The 21059-nt window shown below is 42.4% G+C and overlaps 2 protein-coding genes and 1 long non-coding RNA gene across 4 annotated transcripts in view; 1 reads left to right on the top strand and 2 right to left on the bottom strand.

Moving 5' to 3' along the window:
* The window catches only part of stt3b (STT3 oligosaccharyltransferase complex catalytic subunit B), a 65704-nt gene extending 51741 nt beyond the window's left edge, over positions 1-13963 (top strand). The window contains exons 8-16 of the mRNA XM_034599169.1: positions 2978-3026; positions 3675-3829; positions 5479-5690; positions 7043-7230; positions 8021-8192; positions 8672-8845; positions 9626-9739; positions 11515-11721; positions 12147-13963. Coding sequence (XP_034455060.1) covers positions 2978-3026; positions 3675-3829; positions 5479-5690; positions 7043-7230; positions 8021-8192; positions 8672-8845; positions 9626-9739; positions 11515-11721; positions 12147-12221 — 1346 coding nt within the window. The 3' untranslated portion in view covers positions 12222-13963. The remainder of the gene's footprint in view (positions 1-2977; positions 3027-3674; positions 3830-5478; positions 5691-7042; positions 7231-8020; positions 8193-8671; positions 8846-9625; positions 9740-11514; positions 11722-12146) is intronic.
* On the bottom strand, positions 13049-15248 carry LOC117770127. The gene is made up of 2 exons (XR_004615350.1): positions 14283-15248; positions 13049-14251 (listed from the first exon to the last, which is right to left on the bottom strand). It is a non-coding gene; the product is annotated as an uncharacterized LOC117770127 (long non-coding RNA).
* Positions 15249-17412: 2164 nt separating this feature from the next.
* LOC117770113 (oxysterol-binding protein-related protein 10) overlaps positions 17413-21059 on the bottom strand; it is a 50983-nt gene continuing 47336 nt past the window's right edge. For both annotated transcript variants that reach the window (XM_034599172.1, XM_034599170.1), the window contains 4 exons: positions 20327-20513; positions 19547-19729; positions 19307-19460; positions 17413-18746 (listed from right to left, as the gene is read on the bottom strand). In XM_034599172.1, the coding sequence (XP_034455063.1) occupies positions 18702-18746; positions 19307-19460; positions 19547-19729; positions 20327-20513 (569 nt within the window). In that variant the 3' untranslated portion in view covers positions 17413-18701. The remainder of the gene's footprint in view (positions 18747-19306; positions 19461-19546; positions 19730-20326; positions 20514-21059) is intronic.

The following is a 21059-nucleotide window of genomic DNA, read 5'->3' as shown; positions in this document are numbered from 1 at the left end:
CTGCCTAAAAGTCAAGCCAAAGCATGTTTATCTCCACCTGGTGGCTGGCTGCAGTATAGGTCATAAATCCCATCTCCTCCTTGTTAATGGAAGGGGGACCAAACTAAAAATCACAATACAGGTCAAATCAGTTTTTCTCAAAGATGGTTTCTGTCATTTGAGATGCAAGTGTTAATTTTACAGGAAAGTTTGGTTTTAATTAGTTGTTTGATGCTATAAAAACAGAGTGAATATTCAATTCTTTGGTCTATGGTTTTAAACCGTTGATCAGACGAAGCAAGAAAAATGTAGTCATCACTTCAAGATCTTGGAAATAGTCGGAGTCTGTGTGTAACACTCCTAGAATGAAATAAATTTGTCAAATTTACATATGGTGCTATGAACCAGACAAACAGCCAAAAGTGGAAATATCCTCTGAGGGTTGGTGAGCAAATGGCCTTTTGTTCAGGGATCAGTTGACTTGAATTTTGATGGTGATCCAGATCTGGGATTTTAGCCGTTTTAGCCGATTTCATTTGAGTGTTTATTTATGTGGTTAATGCACTATCCCATCATGCCCTGACCTCCAGTCCCCTGCTATAGTGGGCTGCTAATCGGCGCATGGATTGTCAAAAAATTGCCCAGAAGGCAAATGATAAACATATCTAAACTGATGCGTTGAACATTGGTGGAGGATCGTGCTCTATTATCCAGTGACTTTTTGTGAACTTGTGTAGTTTTAGTTTTTGACTGGCCTCGTTGAACCCTGGTGTGCACAGCCAGCTGCTTGATCTTTGTCCCGGTTAATGTTTTCCTCCAGTTTTTTCCCCAGCTCTGCCTTTTATTTCAGCTCTGTCTGGGTTTGGGTTCACAGTGGGGGGGCTGGAGGTTTCAGGCAAAGTGTTGCCTCCTTGCTATTTATTAATTGTATGTCTGCTGAAGTGTTTAGATCCAGGAGGACCAATGCGGCATCTTGAACTACTTAAAAGAAATACACGGAGTTCAATCTTATTATAAAAGCACCGAGAGACAGAGAGTTTAGTGCACAAATTCCCCAACAGAAACTATTTCTAAATCCTCTCCGCAGCATCTCACTGGCTTTACTTCTCTCATCTAGTGGTGTATTAGCTCAGACTGGTCCCAAGAAACCTAATAGAGTTTATTGCGTAGAAAGGACACTCACTTATCCCCTTAGGTAGTGTTCCTGCTGTGTAATGAGCCTTAATAAAGTATGTGACTGTTCTTACCTGACATCACATATTGGTTTTCTCGCTGTGATCTAGGTAGCAGATTATTTACTCGCCTTAAACCATAATCTGACTTTATGTCAATCCAGTTTACACTGCAGCCACACAGTAGAAGGAATGGTGGCACATTACATCTGCAGTGATATATCGGCGTCCTCAGATTGGTCGCCCGCCTGTTTCAGAAGTGACTGGCCGCTCCTGTCTGATGCAGACGACTGGTCTGTTGGGGATACTGGCTTCGACTGGCCCGGCCTGAAAACGTTGCTATCTGTCAGCCATCTGAACGGAGTGGGGGCGGAGGGGAGGGGTGCAGGCAGTCAATGCTTGGTGATGAGCCAGTTTTGCAGCAAAGCTCTGCATGTCCTGCCCTCGTCCGTCTGACAGACGTTTTCATTTCATAAAGATGAAAATGGCGGGTTGGTTTCCTCTGTATTGTGAACACGGAGCCAAGTATTGATTGGTTGAATCAAGTGTCCTCCTTTAAATCACCTCTCGAAAAATATCTCCATCGCACGTTTGCTGCTTTTAAACTTCATTTTCGCGCCCGCCCTGGTTCAGTGCTCTGTAAATTACGTTAGTGCTCTTTTTTCTTACGCTGTTCATTACGACATCATCGGGATTAAATGTAATTTTCACAATGACATGATACAGTTCTATATGTTGGAGGAATTTTGAAATATGGAGCCAAGCCTGTTGTGTTGTTTGTGTACATGCGTGTGCGTCTGTGAGCCTCAAGGCAACAGTTCACAGCTAAAATGTATTCCAGATCAAAGCTAAACCAAAGTAAGACATATGTATGTGCACATAAATGCCCTGTGCGCTCTCATTTGCAGCTTAAACGGTTTTAGTTACATTTATAAACAAGTCAATTGCATTAATTAGGTATCATCAATAGAATATATTTCCAGCGCTGACGGAGCCTCTTCTGAGTGTTGCCTTGGTTTTGAACCTCAGTTGGCACCGTCCAGCGTCTCACAGCTTTGTCACTGAACACATGAACGTTCTGGAAACCGATTTTCTCCGTCAAGTTCTTAGTATAAAGAATGTGTGCACGCGCCAATCAGAGCTTTGCATCATTTCAGTTCTAATGTGATGGTAGATGAAGGGGTTGTTTGTGTATATGCCAGTGCTGTCATTGGATCAAACCACATCCACACAGTCCTGATGAAGCAGATTAGCTTCGGGCTTTATTTTTACCGGGAGGGTCTGAAACTGCAGAGTGGTCATTTAAGTTGATTGTTAAAGCCGTCTTCTAACGAAACAAAAGTTTACATTCACTGTTCCTCACTGAAAGTTTTCTTTAACATGATGAATGAGTTTACTTCCTCAGAAAGCTCTGGTGCTTTAGATAAGCAGATATAAAGTTTATATTCCAGTTTAGTTTCCAGCGGTAAACAGTAAGACTTGTACTGTAGATATCTGTTGTATTATCCTCAGGCAATTTCTGCCTCACATTTCTTCTGCTCTTTAGGTCAAATAGTGTTTTATTCATTCAAAGCTGCACAGTTGGGTTGAATTTGCCGTATAACAATAATTAAACTTTGTTGTAACAAACAAAATGAAGTAGTTTTAGGGTTGTTTTAATGCATTTTTATGTAACTGACCTTTAGCTCACTTGTCTCTTTACTTCACTCAGTTAAACAAACTTCCTGCACACGTATCAACAGCTCTTGTTTACCACAGCTCAAGTGGAAAGCTTTTAAGTGGAGAAGTTAACATTTTGCTTTACTGATTGTGTTTTCCTTCTCTAGGATACATTGCTCCTTGGAGCGGTCGTTTCTACTCTCTCTGGGACACGGGGTAAGCTGCGCTGACCTTCACGCTCTCACTATCGATGGATACACTTGTTCAATCGAATGCATGCGTTTGTTTTCCAAGACGGCTCTAAACCCCGTCTGCACAATCCTACATGCAAGGACAGCACAACACGGGCTCTGTGCTGTCCGGTGCTCAGTAGAGTGCACTGCAACATGTGTGGTATATCCGCACATCATCAATTCTTCTGACGTTTGCTGACTCAAGCAGATTAGAATGTGTTTTTGTTTTTTTCCCTCTTTCCTTTGGAGACCTATACTAATTTGTTAATGTGCTTTGTGTTTTCTTTCCCGGCTGTAATCACAAAACACTTAAGAGAGAAAAATGTAGAATCATATAGAAACTGCTGTGTAAAAGCACATAATGAATAAAGAGGGAAGAGGCAGATCAGAAACTAAAAAGCAAAACAAAGAACCGTACTCATCAGCAGAGCTAAATGTCTTCATATTTTACCAGAAGCATGCTAGGGGAGCTGAATTATCTATTTTGCTGCTCATAATTCTGGAGTTAATCGGGAGGATCTATTGTATAATTTGTCTCGACACTCCCAATGCGCTAAACCCAACATGAATTGCATCTGTCTGTCTCTCCCCCCTCACCCCCTCTCCCTCCCTCCCTCCTTCATATCTCCAGCTATGCCAAGATCCACATCCCCATCATAGCGTCTGTGTCGGAGCACCAGCCGACGACGTGGGTCTCCTTCTTCTTTGACCTTCACATCCTGGTGTGCACCTTCCCAGCAGGCCTCTGGTTCTGCATCAAGAACATCAATGATGAACGGGTGTTTGGTAGGAAACCTTTAATCTAATTTCCCAGCTCTATATTTATTTTACCCCCAAGCTTCAAAACCTTAATTTTTCCTGTGGCACAGAGTTCTAAGGTGCAAAGAGCCGCCGGTACCAGAATTATTTTATATTTCAACAACTGTTGGATGTACTGCCATGCAATTTTGTACAGATAGTTGTGCTCAGTAGAGGATGATCTGCAGCTTGGTGCGTACCCAGAAGTACTACATTACCCAAAAGTACTTTCAGGTCTGTGGTTCGATCTCTAGCTCCTTGAGTGTACATGCATAGGTGCCCTTGGGCAAGATGCTGAACCCCAAATTGAGGGTGTATGAGTGTGTCTGGGAGAATAAAAGCTATATATAGAAGTATGAATGTGTGTGAATGGGTGACTTGTATTGGAAAGAGCTTTGGGTGGTCGATGGGACTAGAAAAGTGCTACATAACTACAGTCCATTAAATACAGTCCATTTACCATGAGCCTCAGCTGCAGTTGGAACAGAGGCCGGAGTCAGCGGTTACAGTTGTGAAAGCGTTTCAGTTCAGTCGTTGAATTCATCCAAGAGAGAGAAATAATTGTGTTGAGGTTTCACATCAGCATAATTTGTAACTTCCTCCAGCTGTTAGCATCACACATCGCAGAATTTTACTCTTTGATTGGACTGTTTTATCATAAATATATGAGAGAAAAAGCAGCTTCCTTCCTCAAGTGTTTTATGAACAAAAGGTTTGCGCGTTTAGCGTTTTATCAAAGAAGTGGTCGAGAAGTTCCCTTTCTCACCTACCTTGACATTTTTTCTGCTGATTCATAGTTCATATCCCTCCAGCCGTCAGCCACCTAACTTTCTGAATGTGATCCTCAAACAGCTCTTCCTGCATCACAACTCTCTTCTGTCATTCATCATTTCTGTGTAACAAGAACAGTTCATTACTCACTAATTGTTCTGCTATTACTGTCGTTTATCTGCTTTATTAACACTAAACAGTGATGAACGTGCCTGATTTGTAAACAGTGTATAAACCATAGACTGTGTATAATGATGCATCAAATGAAAACCAAACACATACACTAGTGTGATAAGAACTACCTAAGATTAAAGAATCCATCAGGGGGCATTTGAAGCGCTTGGCTTCACTCATGAGTGGATATGTCCTCCATCTTTATAAACAGTCTCTAAACATAAAACATGTCCAGATCAGAACAGATTCCCACCTGTACCCGTTTCTTCTCTGTCTCCTGTGTGATGAGCTCTTATCATTTAAACTGCACAAGAAAACAACAAGAGAAAACAACTTAGCAGCCACATGACGGCCCGGATCAAGGGCAGAGAAGCTCCGAGAAACACAGTCCTTCGGCTGCTTGTTTCTCCCTCAGACTTAATCAGCCAATTACAGCTATCGATTAGCCGTGCACCTGTTGAGCCGGGTCGACGCTTCTCAAGGACGGAGAGAGACCAGCTCTGTCTCCATGGAGAGTTTTGAACACAGCTAACACAGACTGATTATGCAGCGTTACTTTAACAACTAAATTTCTCCTGTTCATGTCTATCTCTTTTTTTCTCTTATCTCTACATTTCACACCATCCTCCTCCTCTTCTGACCTGTCTGTTTTATTTTCTCTCTCTCATTATCTCCCTCCTTCTCCGTTCCAGTGGCCCTGTACGCCATCAGCGCCGTGTATTTTGCCGGTGTGATGGTGCGTCTAATGCTGACGCTGACCCCGGTGGTGTGCATGCTGTCGGCGGTGGCGTTCTCCAGCGTCTTCGAGCATTACATGGGAGACGACACAAAGAGGGAGAAGCCCCCCGCCGAAGACAGCAGCGACGAAGACGACAAGAGGAATTCTGGGAATCTCTATGACAAGGTGAAGGCAGAATAATGCATAAGTCTACAGTGGTACAAGTTATTGAAACACCTTTTCAGGTCAAATTGTCAGGACACTTTAACCTGCCAAGTAGAAGGCTAGAAAAACAAGATGATTAAAAAAGTATCATAAAACAGCAGTAGCTGAGATGTTTTTCCCAGTTACTGTTGTTAACCTCTTTTATAGCACATACTGGGATTTGGATTTGTCAGCTCCTCTCCTCACCCCCCCACCACCACTTTTGATAAACTGCCATTCAACTGTGAATCAGCCACCACGATTTTAGCAGTTTCCCTTTGGTCAATTTTGAGCTGATTGGTGTAATCACAGTTGAGCTGTGTGTTTTCCCTCTATTCCAGTTTGTGTCATAATTACATAATTTCACACCTTTCATCCAAAGCTGCGTGAGACGTTCTGTGAAAATGACATGTTTAGTTTTTGAACATGAAGACTTCAGTATGATTGTGATGTGTTTTATGCTGAGTCTGGTTGTTACACATCCTCGCTGCCCTGCACTGGCAGAAAAATGGGCAGTGATGCACTTTGGATATACTTGAAGTCTTCGCCTTATTTTAATACTTGCTGCCTGCGCATTTTAAATAAACTGATAAGTAAAACAGAGACGTGCCAATCGGATAGAAACAAACTGGGCTTATAAACAGAACAGCTCTGTAGAAAAGAAATGTTTTTTCTTCAAGATGAAAGAAACAGAATTTATTTTTGAAGGAAAAATAAATACAAAGAACAGTTTGACATAGCAAGTCAGCTGTGATCTCCACAAGTGTTTGTTTTCTTCTCAAGCAAAAAAAAAAAACATCTTTTAGAGGCTCACTGGATTTTCTGTAAAAACTGAACACCTGAAAAATATTTGATTTTAAGGTTCACATTGAAAATGTAAGTTTCTTGTAGCCCAGTTACTTTTATGTTGATGTAATGAGTTATGTTTGTAATTCAGCCCAACACAAGTGATCTCAGCGTTTGGTTGTTTCTCACATTGACAGAATTCAGATGTCGTTATGTTAACTAACGTCTGTCATTGCACATGATTAGCCCTCGTTTCAGTGTCAGTGAAAGTAGTTGGAGGAGAATGTGAAAGAAGCACATTCATATTGTGCAAATCATCGTCTCACCAGCATTTCTCTGCAGCTGCTCTAAAATAATATTAAATAATCACAGGGTTCATCTCATAATCCCCACAGATGTGTCTTCAGATATAAAGCTTGAGGATACGCTAAGATACAATTACTTCATTCAATAATTCATTTCAATAATTTATCACACACATTAATTCATAATTCTGGAATGTGTCAGGCTTTCCCCTCCTTTACGAGAGTGTTTGTCTCCCCCTGCAGGCCGGAAAGGTGCGCAAACATGTGTCAGAGCAGGAGAAAGCTGAGGAGGGTTTGGGTCCAAACATCAAGTCCATCGTGACCATGTTGATGCTGATGCTGCTGATGATGTTCGCCGTCCACTGCACCTGGGTCACCAGCAACGCCTACTCCAGCCCCAGCGTGGTGCTCGCCTCCTATAACCACGACGGGTACAGACACACACACACACACACACACACACACACACACACACACACACACACACACACACACGCACCTGCATTGTAACGTGTAAATGGATTTTTAAATAACTGCAAAGAGTGGAGCAGAGCCCTGAGTAATGGGTCATAATGCAGGCGGATGGAGTGCTCCACCTCGTGTGCAAATTAGCCCGTGTGTGTGTCTGTGTGTTTGCATGCAGAAACACAGTGCAGCAGAATAGAGAGGGAGTTCATGTATATTTCATAGTAAGAGGTTTTGTGGAAATATTGGTAAGTGCACCTATAAGCTTCAAGATGATTGCTTAACTTAGAGTTTCTAGGTCACAGAGAAGAGAATGTCTGCGGACCATCGCTGAATTTACTGAAAGCTGATATATTATTCTCTCTGAGCTCCTTTACAGGCGTAATTATTCTCTTTAAGCATTAGGGGGGAATATCGAAGGCCAAGACTAAATGCTAGACTCGAATTCACACAGCAATACACTGGCAGTTGCTCTTTCTTATACACACACACACTCGCGGACACACAGATGCGGTGCGATTACCATACCTACTGTTAATTAGATGTCTGGCTTCATATCTTGCTGCTGCCGCTCAAGGTAAATTGAGGACACAAGGGTTTAAAAGTGTGAGGTCTTCTTTTTATTAATATTACTACGCATGGATGCTCTATCTCCAACAGTTGCTGCCCTTGTTTATTGAAAGTCTCAGTCTGAAATATTAATAGCCTCCGCAGCGTGTCAACACCGTTACCTGTCAACCATGTTTTCCTTGTTAGGACGCGCAACATCCTGGACGACTTCAGGGAGGCTTACTACTGGTTGAGACAGAACACGGACGAGCACGCGCGGGTCATGTCGTGGTGGGACTACGGTTACCAGATCGCAGGCATGGCCAACCGGACCACGCTCGTAGATAATAACACTTGGAACAACAGTCATATAGCCCTGGTGAGCCCTGTTCAGTCTTTATCATACTCTCTTTCTCGCCCTCATCTCTACGCTCGCTTCCTGTTTCTCTCTCCTGATTCAGGCTCTTCACTGATTTTTTTTTTTTAATGTAATTACCACAATGTATAAAAGTGCTCTTGCCAACAAGCCAGATAATCTTGTTTGTTTAAACTTTTTCCTGTTGACTTTACACTGTAGGGGGATGTAAGTTAATTGCTGTCAGGTTCTGCAGTTTTGATAGATTTTTTTTTTATTTCTCACCCTGCTGCCAAACATGGAGGAATGATTTGTCTTTTCGTTAACTCTGTGAAAGCCCTCTAGCTTTCTTCTCTTTTCATCTGTCGTCTCCTCAGCGTCTATGATGGATCTCTGTTTAATGATTCCCGTTTTTTTTTTTTATACCTCTGCTGCATTTAAAGCACTGTTTGGTGAAATGGAGGAAACCCCTATGGAAGTATGACTTGTTTTTTCGTTTGTAGGTGGGGAAAGCCATGTCATCCAATGAGACCGCGGCCTATAAAATCATGAGGTCGCTCGATGTGGACTACGTGCTGATCATCTTCGGAGGAGTGATCGGATACTCGGGCGACGACATAAACAAGTTCCTGTGGATGGTGAGGATAGCGGAGGGCGAGCACCCAAAGGACATCAGGGTAAGTGTGAGACGTTCTGCAGGAAATCATGTGGTAAACACTGTGAAATCAATATTCTTCAGGCTTCACATGTTGCTTCGGGGCCAGACTGATGTTTACACATGTTTGTAGCTTAGACGAGACTCTGTTTAGCCAGTTATGACATATTCATTATATGTAATCATTGACTTGGAGTTACCAGTGGAACATCCACCTTTGAGATCAACGTCCTTCAAATCCAAAGTTTAAAAAACACAAACTAGCACCTTTTTAAAGTTCACAAATCAACTATTCCTACACACAAACACTGATTGAAGAATGCAGTCAGTAGTTATTGCAGAGATCTACTGTACATGCCATTGTGTAGCATTCAATGTGATAATTGTCATATTTATGTGTATGTGAACATTATTAATTTGACCCATCAATTAGTAGCTGCTTTCAGACATGTCCTCTTTCACACATGAAGAACGCAGCAGGAAAATGTCCAGAACATTCAGGCGGGGGGGTGCAGGACTCTCTCACTGTAACCTTTCCAGACATTTTACTGTTGTATTCTCTTGTGGGCTCAATCGGACATTTTACTTTGGGGGTTGACAGGAAAAATTTCTGAAAATGTCCCGGGCAGCCGACTTGGACATTTGGTATCTGACATACAGCCCCTGTGGAAAAAATGTCCAGACTTCAGTGCATGTCTGAAAGCAGCTTGTGTGATAACTCCCCCCACCTCCCTAACCCATACCATCATCATATCCATCTCCTCATTGTCTGGACCTCACTCTCCCTCCTCGTCTTCTTCAGGAGAGCGACTACTTCACCCCACAGGGCGAGTTCAGGGTGGACAAGGCCGGATCACCAACCCTACTCAACTGCCTCATGTACAAGATGTCCTATTATCGGTTCGGTGAGATGCAGGTGAGGAACACAGACTCATCACTGAAACCATGCGTTTGATCCTTCTTCCACCTCTGTCGGGTAAAGTCAGAGCTTCAGAGAAACTCTCCACTGACTACAGGTACAAACAATAAGTTCCAGGTCTGTGCTGGGATCAGAAAGGAATGAGCAGCCGCTGCCACCAGAGGTGTCGAACCTCTTGCTACTGTGTCTTAAAAGCAGAGGTGGCTGACAGGGGAGCAGAGCAGGATTTAAGGAGATGCCTCTGGGATTTCCTGAGGTTCAGAGAGTGGCGAGTTGGAGGAAAGAAAGGGATGGAGGAGGAATATGAAGGATTGGCAGAAGCTTTGAAATGTGCCACGGCTACTTCTGGCAGGTAGGAGCGCAGAGATAAGAGGGATCCTTCCTGCCAGGTGCTTGCTTCCCCTCCCCCCCCCGTAGATGTGGCCCGGCCAGCGGCTCGGCTGAGATGGGAGAATCAATGCAGCCGCCATCTGCAGACAGACAGGCAACGCTCTGTGCAGCTCACAGCCATGATTCAGGGTAGAGACACGGAGGATGGGAGGGGAGTGAGTCCATCGAGGGAGGAAAGAGAGTTAGCATCAGGGGAGTAGATTAGCTTCATGGAAACGGTGTGACGAGGGGAAATAAAGGCTATGAGGACAATAAGAAGAGTGGTGGGTAGAGGATGGTTGAGGAAGCTGTTTAGAGGCAAGTGGAGAATAGAGGATAATAGAGAAAATGTGTAATATAGTCCAGAGTAGAGAGATTATAATGAATAGAATCGATAATCGCTCCCAGAAACCGGCACATCTATCTCCTTCTCTAAGCATTTAAATAGAGAGTGTGAAAAGCAATATCTTTGTCAAGAGAATAACCTTCGGTGGCTAATAATAAACTTAACATTTCATGGTCTGTGTCCTCTGAAGCAGCTTGAACCCTCACAGGAAATACTGTAGATAGAAACATGGGGAGGAGACTGGAGGAGGAATAGAAGAAGAATAGAGGTGATGAGGGCGCATCAAATGTGAGAAGGACATTTTAACAGTAGGAGACACTGGAGGAGACGTCAAAGGCTTTTGGAGCAGAATATTAGGAAAGAGTGGGTGAAAGTGGCTCAACCCAAGTGAAACGTAGATGATGCTTATTTAAGTTCTATAAAACAGTTTTTCTCTTTTAAACCGGTTTTTATTTTTAAAAAGCTAAGGTTTTCCAGCTCCTCCCAGTTAACTTCTCGTCTAACTCTCAGTAAAAAGTGTTGTTTCCTGGAATTCCAAGCCATTACTGTGCATCTGCGGCTATTAAAGTCTTTAAAAGCTTCATATTCCTCAGTGAAAAGCTTTATAAGGTATTAAGAAGTCTTAGATTTTAAAGACTTGGATATTTTCTCGCCTGCTGTTTTATTTTATCTCTACATTGATCTGAAGCTCAAAAGATATTTTCAGCTCCTGCTCTACGCGACTGAAAAAAGATCATTTTGTTTTCAATTTGCTGTAAATGACACGAGCAAGATTAGTTTATGATGAAGAGTAATTTTCTTTTGACAGACTCTGGCATTCGTTGACTCATCATTGCAGTTCAAAAATAGTGAATTATTTTTAATTGGTAAATCCATTAATCCGTTCTGCTGCTCATCCAGTTTCAAGACAGAATCATTTAATTAATCATGACCTTAAGTCAGCGTGATCATGGATCAGGTATCATCTCGCATTCATGTCTTTTCATGTTTCTTTTTCAAAAGATCTTAGACGTGAATTTAAGTCTAACTTCAGATATCAACCTTCTCCGTTTCCCAGCTGGACTTCCGGACGCCACCCGGCTTCGACCGGACGCGTAACGCTGAGATCGGCAACAAGGACATCAAGTTCAAGCACCTGGAGGAGGCGTTCACCTCGGAGCACTGGCTGGTCAGAATCTACAAGGTGAAGAACCTGGACAACCGAGAGCCGCTGGACCACAAGCTCCGCAGCGTCGTGCCCAAACAGAAGTACACGTCCAAAAAGGTACCGGGGATATTTCCGTGATTCATGTCGCCTCACAGCGTGTGGGTGGTTCATTATGTCTCCCAGCTTTAACAGGATTATTATTATTATTTTTTTGTACTAAAAACTACATCATTGTGACATTATTGGTCAAAGTACATTTCATTTAGAGAAAACACTGCGTCGTCCCACACAACTGAACAGAGGATATTACTCATGATCCCTGTGAAGCTGCTGTTTTAAGGTTAAAAAGTTGCATCGTGTTTTTTAAAACCAGTATTAATCATTCATCCGAATCATTAGGTCGTAGGAAAAAAGTTCAGTTTGATACCCAGTGATTCATGTGCAGTGGTTTCTCCTGGATTCTGTATCAAAGCTGTTTTGGTTCCAGAATATTTTGTTGAGATATTTTTTCGATATATATTTCCTCTTCTGTCTCCGACCAGACGGCCAAGAGGAAGCGAGGACACATCAAGAACAAGCTCGCCCTGAGGAAAGGCAAGAAGCTACAGAAAAAATAATGACGACGATGACGAACTCTTCTAGGAAAACAAACAAACAAACAAATGCGAAGAAACCTCTAACAACCAATGAAGAAGAACACGGGGGGGCCGTTTCTGTGGCACTTGGTCTCAAGAGCTTCTCATTAGGGCGTCCCTGTGTGTTGAGGAAGTTGAAGTGTAAACGTCTGGCTAGCACCAGAACTATTGTCCGTTTTTTCCCGAGGACTGCTGTCTTGCTTTTTTTTGTTTTTGTTTTTCTCCTCCCTCCTGTTTTAGTTTTTTCTGCTGTTGATTTTTTCTTTTGTACTTGAATGTTTGGTAAGGTATTGGGCTGCTCTACGTGTTTTTTTTGGCGTCTGTTAATTTTTTTTTCGTGGTACGTTAATCGATTGCTTATCAGTTGGGGGTTCGGGGGTGAAGGGGAAACGAAAGAAGACTTAGGAACATTTGCACCAAAGACCCATCGACCTTGCTCCGAGGCACATGTGAACTTCTTGCTGAGAATGTGGAAGTGCGGGAGTGAAAGCTGAGGACTTTGTTCCTGACACGTGTACAGAGGACAGTATGCGGTATGGAGGAACGTTACCGTCTAGGCACAGCTCATCTGTAATATTAACCTTTTTATCATCATCATCATCATCTTCTTCATCTTCATCATCTCCTTTCTGTCTGCTTGGCTCCCTGACCTTTATTTTTCAACTAATTCTTAAGACAAAAAAATTGGCCGAATGTGTAAATATGTGATGTAAAGAAAATGTCTAAAAGGATGATAATATATTGGATTATTGTGGTGATTTTTAAATATGCAGTTTTTCTCTTAATTACATTCTGTGATTCTTTTCGGAGTTTATTATTTTTTTTTGTATGACAGCAAATAGAACAGTGAATGCAATAATTCTTGTACAGAGGGGCTCGAGATTTTGTTGAAAAGAATGAATGTGAATTTTTACAACGTTCCCCCCCCCCCCCTGTTTTTCATGAATTGCGTAGATTGTATATTTCTGCTGCTAGGGTTTTAAAGACGGACGCGCGCGACTGTGTGTAAAAAGTAGTGCTAATAAATTAGGCGGAGGGAGCTCTGCAGTTCAGCGAGCGAAGCCTAGTGCCTCATCCCTGGTCATCGTCAACCTCGTTAATTTGTAACCGTCGCCCTCGTTAACGTTTCGTTCGACTGCTTCAGCCGCGAGCCGGTGAAGAGGTGGAGTTCGTTCACAGACACTGACGGCAGAAAAAAGAAAAGAGGCAAGAACTTCCATCACTGTCTGAAACTTTAGGATAGAGCTGTGTCCCAATTCCACACTACAGGCGAATCCTTCAAGTCCGGCTGCTGTTCTCAAAACATGTCACTAATCATTAGAACCAACTGTTAATCAATGACTTCTTTTGCCTGTAAAGTAAAAAAAAAAAAGAAGCCTGGTGTGATGCATTGAAACATCTCGTCTTGCTGCTAAACGGTTTAAAAAGAAACTACGATAATTGATCCTGATATTGAACAGGAAAGCAGCAAGTTCTCACATGTATGAAGCGGAAACAAGTATTTGTTGATGCTTTAATGATTAAAATGATTTATAATTAAATAACTTTCTAGATGTAGTTTTAAGTTCTCTGCAGAATTAACAGCAGTTCTCAAATACGTCTCTAACAAGGCGTTTTGATTATTGTTCATCTGCCAATTTGTTTCTTGATGATTCGATTAACTTTGTTGTGTTTAAAATGTTGAAAAATAACAAAAAAAAATAGGAAAACGAATAATACAAAACCTAAAAATATAAAATCTTCACATTTGAAAAGTTGGAAATACAGAAATCTACATTTGGCTTTTTTTGCCGAAATCGTGACTCCAATGATTGACAGTAAAAACAATACTGGGATTTTGCAGCGACTGAGATTTCCTGACTTAACTTCTCTTATGTTTTTCAAATTGATATCACTTTGTCTCATGTGTAAAATGGTGGAATGGCCCTTTACCTGTCTTTATCATGGTTTCAGCTCTAGAACAGATACGAGATTCAAAATGTTTTTGGTTTTTTTAAACCCTTAAATCTGCTCTATGATAATACTTTAGAAATAATTCTTTACTTGGTCCATTCTTTGTAATATTAGTAAACAGTAGAGCTGCAAATCACTTATTTCATTTTCAAAAATCCAGGTTTGACAATATTGTGAATGTTTTTCTGTTTCTGTCCAAAAACTCAAACAAATGTAGGTTAATATCTTAGAATTTGCTTTAAAAATGATGATTTAATAAATAATTGTTTTACTTCTGTTAATCGATAAGTCATTGGATCTGTGGATGAACAGACTGGGGTTGGGACATGGCTCCGATCAGCAGTGACCTCTGACCTCTGATCGGGCGCTGCACTGTTCTTTATGTTGGTTAAACACGAGAGGAGTTTCTGTACGTGCACGCTTCAGCTACCTTTTTATTTTCTTTATCAAGTGACACATCAAACGACTAACACATCAAACAGTGACTTTATTACTTTCACCTGTTCCTTGTTTTTTTGTTTTTTTCTTCTACTTAAAAACAAAAAACAAAAAAAAACTTGTCTCCATCACTTTGTTCTCTTTGCTTTTGATCTTCTCGGAAACTGAACGCCACCGTTTCAGGCGTCAGACCTTCAGCTCGGTGCCGCGTCGTTTCCTCCTGTTCGCACAAAGCCTGGAACTGTGTCACGTTTTTCGGCTTTTAGGCTCTTTTTGATTTCTCATTTGTGGAGAGGAGAAGAAGTTGAGACTAAGCCTTAATGTGATGTACAGTTTGTCGCCCTCTTACCTTCTGATTTGTTTTTTGTTGTTTTTCTTTTTAGAACAAGTAACGGTGGAACAGTTCTTTCCTCTACTAAGTTTGCTCATTTCTTAGTAGCTCAGTGCCGTCTGTCCCAGACACCGTTCTTTTGTTTGATGCAGTCCCCCCCCCCCCCCCCCCCCCCCCCGCTTCTCTGCTCACCTTCAAAGTTTACATTTTTACATTGTTGTTCTGTTCAGTCATCGTTAAATATACACTTCAATGAAAAACTTGTGTCAGTTGTTTATTGTTGTCTCCTCCTCCTCAGAAGTGTCGGTTGATTAGACCGTGCTGTGCTGTCACATGGTGAAGACAGAGTTAACCACTAGATGGCAGCAGTAGCCTCTGAATGAAGATGGTCGCTCTGGAGTCTGCAGCAGTTTGTGCAGAAAGTGACGTAATCCTCAGTGTGTTGAGGGAAGCTGCTGCTGGTCCTGCTGGTGGTGGTGGGGGGGGGGGGGGGGGGGGGGGTGGGGGGGGGGGGGGGGGGGATTCAGACGCAGCCACTTTGCATGTGCGTGAAAATTGGTCGGGTGGTGTTGATCTTTCGAGTAGAACCTCGTGAAGCGTTGTACTTGTACACACAGTTTGAAAAGCTGCTCGCCACACGCTCAGCAAATCCCTGAATTAAACATAAATTGGATGTAGCTGGTAGCGGCTGATCAGCGGCTCCTGAAATAGCACTGACGTCACTTTCCTCAAAATAGGACTTGGGAGGTGCCGAAGTCTAAAATTTAATTTTCAAAAATCTGAAAACACTTGTTTTGTCCGTAAATCCGTCCAAAACACAACTATTTTTAATGTATTACCATGAACGTGAGGAAAAAGAAGGTATTTACAGATTGTGGGTAGAAATTACAAATTTATGTTTGATCCATGACCATTAACTGTCAAAATATTTGCTGCTTTAGCTTCTTTTGAGAATTAGTTGCAGTATTTTAAAGATAAATGTTGATCCATCGTTCCAAGATCTACTTACTGCCACCGAGGAACTGATTATTTAATGTTATAAGTTTTCAGTGGTGGGGAAGTAACAGAATACCAGACATGTAACATATTTGATACAAAGTATGAGTCATTGATTACTACCTGTATAAATTGTAACTAGCTATAGAGTACAGTTACTAAAAATACATTGCATACTTTTTAAACTTTGAAATATAAAAAGTAGTTGAATGCTTAGTGGTCTTATTGGCTTTTGGTAAATTCAACATCAACCTGTTGGCTTCAACATATTTAGAGGTCATCAAGTTGTACTCATACTAATTTGTCTTGGTGGAAATATAAAAACTGATAAGTAAAATGAGCAGTGACACAGTGTAGAAGTACACAGTAAAAACTACAATAGATAAAGTCATGCATTTTAAGTCTAAAGTAAAAGTATTCAAACTGCTCCGTTCAGTTGATGAGGATTAAATGATCCATGTTGAAGTGTGTTTGCCAACCAGTGGCGGATCTAGGATTTGTCTCAATCGGGGGCCACAGTTTACACAGAGGGGCCAATTATATGTCGAACATACATACAACATACAATACGATATTTTGACCAGTGCCCCCTGGTCCCCCTCCTGGATCCGCCCCTGTTGAAGAGGAATCCGCAGATGCACGACATGTCACAGTTGCACATTCACAACGAGAGGACATTGTTTTAAAAAGGTACAAGGTCTTTATTAATGGACATTTCCTTCATTTATCCACAATCACTGTCTACTCAGGTGAGTCCGGATCCTCTGGAATATAGAAAACTCCTTGTTGACAGTTTCACGTAAGGCGAGTGTCGGAGAACAGGGTGGAGCAGAGGTGACGGGTTTCACTCTGCCCTGCAGTGAGATGGAATCGGCCGTGTGCTGTCACGGCCGAGGCTACAAACTGGCATCTGGTAAATTCACCTGGCTAAAAATATCAACACTACGAATACAACTGAAGGAAGAAGCAGTGAAGAGTGAAAGAAAAAAAGGCCATAAAAGCAAACGTTCGGTGACGAACAACATGATTCATTGGATATGTTTGTATTTCAGTCTGGTTCTACAGTCGTCTGACCCTTTTCTATCCAACGGGCCGTTACCTTCACAGAACCAACTTTCCAACACCCACCCCCCATGATATGAGAACATGGCCGCTCTCCTGTAAGCCCTCATCCATATTCATCATGAGGGGAAGCGTTGCCCTGGACGTGCGGCGGCTGCTTAGTCACCTCGGCCGAGGAGGTTTTCATACCCGTCCAGTTTGCTTGTTTTGATTGTGAGCGAGATTCTGTTAAAAACTACAGAACAAGACGTGGGTCAGGGAAGAACCTGTTGAAATCTGGTGCGGATCCAGGAATCTTTTCTTTAACATAATCTCCTCTTCCACTTGTCAGAAAACCCCACAAACATCAGGCTTCTGTGGCGTTTACGGGACAAACAGAAAGGCAAACTCACCTGGCGATGGGAAAGGAGTTCATCACCTTTTTTGGCAGGTTTACCCACATTTTAAAAAACGTGCCATATGGCGTTTTTCAACATTTTCACCCTTTTCCCAATTCACGGCTCACGGGATCAAATCAGGCAGGTTAAGGGGACTGGTTTCTATCTGTGTAATTTGGTGCAGCTTGATTGAATTCAAGGGGACTGGTGGAGGTGTACACTCTCCTGAGAGCCAATCTAGTTACTCAAGTGCCATAATGAAGGGCACAGATTCAGAAAGGGCTTGAATAGCTCGATCTAGACTCATCATTTCCTTTTTGAGTCCTTCCTGTGCGTTTTGTGAAATCTTGCTCACAAACAAAAGGGGTGAAAACTGTCTCCTAGTGTCGAGGTGATTCTACTTCACCACAGACAAACCTGTGTTTTCCTTTTGGAGTCATAACGTCACGATGGAGAAGCTGAATGAGAGAGGTAGTAATGGAAAGTGGAGGCGTCTCACTCGGTGGGTGAAATACAACAGGAGACACAAAGAGCGTGAGGTGAAGTCGTGCACAGGACAAGATGGGGAAATGTGGCGTTCCATTACAATGTGTCCAGATACATTCATAGTGCAGACAAAACAATCAGGACCTCTTACTTTCTAGTAGCTCACTGTAATGTACTGAATAATAATATACTTTAACACATGATCTAATGTAGCACACACTCGGTTTCTATCTGATCAGGTGGTCTTAGTTTTCCATAAAGCTCTTGGAGACGACCCTGATTGGTAAAAGCCATAGATATAAAATATTAAATTTATTTCTATGGGAAAAGTGCTTCTTATAAACGACTCTTTATATGTACTCACACACAGCTACAGTATTATGTGTTACAGGGAACGTCCATCCACTAACGCTGCACGACAAACTAAAAGCTCTGAACCAAATGATGTCTGAGAGAAAACCGATTGATCATAAAACACCAGTGGCAAACGTCATAACTGTGCATGTGCAAAAAAGGCCTTGGCAAGGTGAAAAATAGAAATACTCTACTTTGAATAGTAATACTATTAACTGTATATAAAAATGTACTTCTGTCCCAAGAGCTCTGGAACCCCCCCCCCCTGTCTCGGTTCTAACAGTGGAGATCCCTTTGGCACCTTGCTTGTTTGTATGATTGTGTCTCCGTGGTGTCGCTCTGAGAGTCTGTAGGTCCAGAGGCCTGCGGGAGGCGCTGCTCCCTGCGTCCGACCTCCGGACCTCCGCCCTCGGGGGGTGGGGGGGGGAGGCAGGGTCTCGGTTGTTGAGAGGCGTTGCTCTGGTGTCAGGTCGACTTCCACAGTGAGTTGTTGTAGATCCAACCGTCTCCCTGGAAATAAGATCGTTACCAAGATTGTTTTCAGGAACTCAGCTGGATTACTCAAAAAATACTGAACCGATTTCCCGGAATAAACAGGGATCCGGGAATTATCTCTGTCTCTGTCTTTAGTTTGGCCACAGGGGGCAGTAGCCTTATCCGAAGTACAGTTTTCACCCTACAGTTCACAAAGTAAACAGCGGTGGCATCATAATACGTTGAGAGATGGACATTTCCTGTTGTGTTTCCCGACACAGTAAAAATGTCTGCTTCAGAAACGCAAACGGGATTTTCAGTCCACAGTTGACATTCTGTGGCTTTAGATCCTGGAACATTTTGGTGCGCAGGCGATTGTTGGTTAATCTGGATCAAACGTGAATTTGCTGAAATCAGTTTTCAGAAGAAACACTTTCGACTGAAGAGGCTGTTTAAAGTGACGTCAGGGGATCAGCAGGGTTCTAACAGACAACACTACAGTAGAGTGTGTGTGCACCTCCACCAGGGCCCCACAGTCTCCTTATGAAACCACATTTAAATCCTCTAGTGAGTCGTATCAGGAGAAGTTCATGTACCTCTTTAGTGAAGTACTTGGGCGTCCATGGTTTGTTGTCGGCCGCTCTCTTCCTCTCCTCCCCCCTCTGCCGCTCCTCCAGTCTGTGTTTGTGCTCCGTGGCCTCGTCGATGTTTCCTTCCTTCAGCGATTTGGTGACGTGTTGCCATAACAACCTGTAAAACACACGGTTGCATTAAAAGCTCCCAGATCAGTGACGTCACTCTGCTTTAAGTCAGTGTTTAGTTGTTGTCTTTTTAACCTGGATTCCTTTCTCCCCTGTTGTTCCACCGGCCGCAGCTTCTTCCTGGTGACCGGGAGTTTGGCCGTGTCGATCACTTTGGTTTCCCCGCTGCTGTACGTGAACTCCAGCGTGCCGTTCCACTCGCCCTGCGCTTTGCACACGATGGTGTTGGTCGGGTTGTGTTTGACCTCTGCCGTCACTCTGCAACACAACACACACAGAGAGTTGGAACTCACAGACCCACACATTCAGGACAGCAAACTTTATCTTGAGCGTTTTCATTTGGCATTTTTGAAACATTGTGTCCTGAGCCTCACAAGATCATTTCTGAGGGCCACAAAAAGGTTGTGGAGAAAATCAATTTAATATTTTATTTATATGTTAATATGAAATGACATATTTTAGGCAGGGAATTAGTTTTTACATTAAATTGTCTGCACCAGTGATGAGATCTGATCTTAAGATGTTATTGTTATTAGATATGTTTGTGAGAATCAAAGACTGTGCACATGCTTGGAAGAAATATTTTAAAAAAGTGAAATTGGCTTAAAGCGCCACAGAGAAATTTTGATTTGTGTTGTTTAAAGTTTTACTTGAGCAGCTTTTTAAATCTATCTTTTAAATCTACACCTATTTAAACTTATTAAATGTTTTTTATGCAGCCATTGCTTTTATTACATCAGTAGTATGTGACATCCTCAGCCTGATATCTGATGTTACACCGTCAGTGTTTGTGTAACGGATGAGTTTTAGGTGATTTCTTCTCTCAGTGACGTGGACGCGTGGAGAGTCTCCCACCTGTGCACCTTCCCTCCGTAGAAAGGCTTGGTGTGGAAGGTGACGGTGGCTGAGTAGCCGCTCTTGACGCAGCTGATGGACACTTTGCCCCCCAGCTCCACCCAGGGCACGGTGAGGATGGAGCGGGCGTAGGCGCAGGGCAGCGTGAAGACGTACTCCTCGTCGTGCTCCAGCAGACAGAGGACTCCTGGAGGAAAACGTTTAAACCGTGATAAGAAAATGCTGAAATTATCTCCTCATGTTGGGAAAAATATAATTCTGGGGAGAACTTAAAATCAGAAACCCACAAGGATAAACATGAATTCCATCGTGTGCCTGCCACTGATTTTCATTATGTATTTGTGAAAGCCAGCAGCTGAATATTCCATATGAACATCACATTAAAAACATTTTATAGTGCTTTTAAATGCTGTTAATATTATTCAAGAAACCGTCTCTGAAGCTTTTAATCTTCATGTTATGTTTTAAACTCTGGGTGCTTCTGGGTAAATAGGGAAATACATTATTCATTAACCTGGCTGGAGGCAGCAATAATTGTTTTCTATTACATGTGATGTAAAATACTCAGAATTGATTTTCACCACTTGTACGGACGTTACAAATACACATTCACTCGATGTTTTACTTTAGACACAAGTCATCGTGATCAACGGGTTAATTTATCTCGTCACCACTTTTCCCAGGTTCCTCAGCTCCTCACATGTTCTTTGTAAAAACTCATGATTACAAGAGA

Source organism: Hippoglossus hippoglossus, chromosome 11, assembly GCF_009819705.1.
Source record: "Hippoglossus hippoglossus isolate fHipHip1 chromosome 11, fHipHip1.pri, whole genome shotgun sequence".
NCBI classification, from domain to species: Eukaryota; Metazoa; Chordata; class Actinopteri; order Pleuronectiformes; family Pleuronectidae; genus Hippoglossus; species Hippoglossus hippoglossus.
Note: the sequence above shows the minus strand (reverse complement) of the source record. Positions and strands in the feature narration are given on the sequence as shown.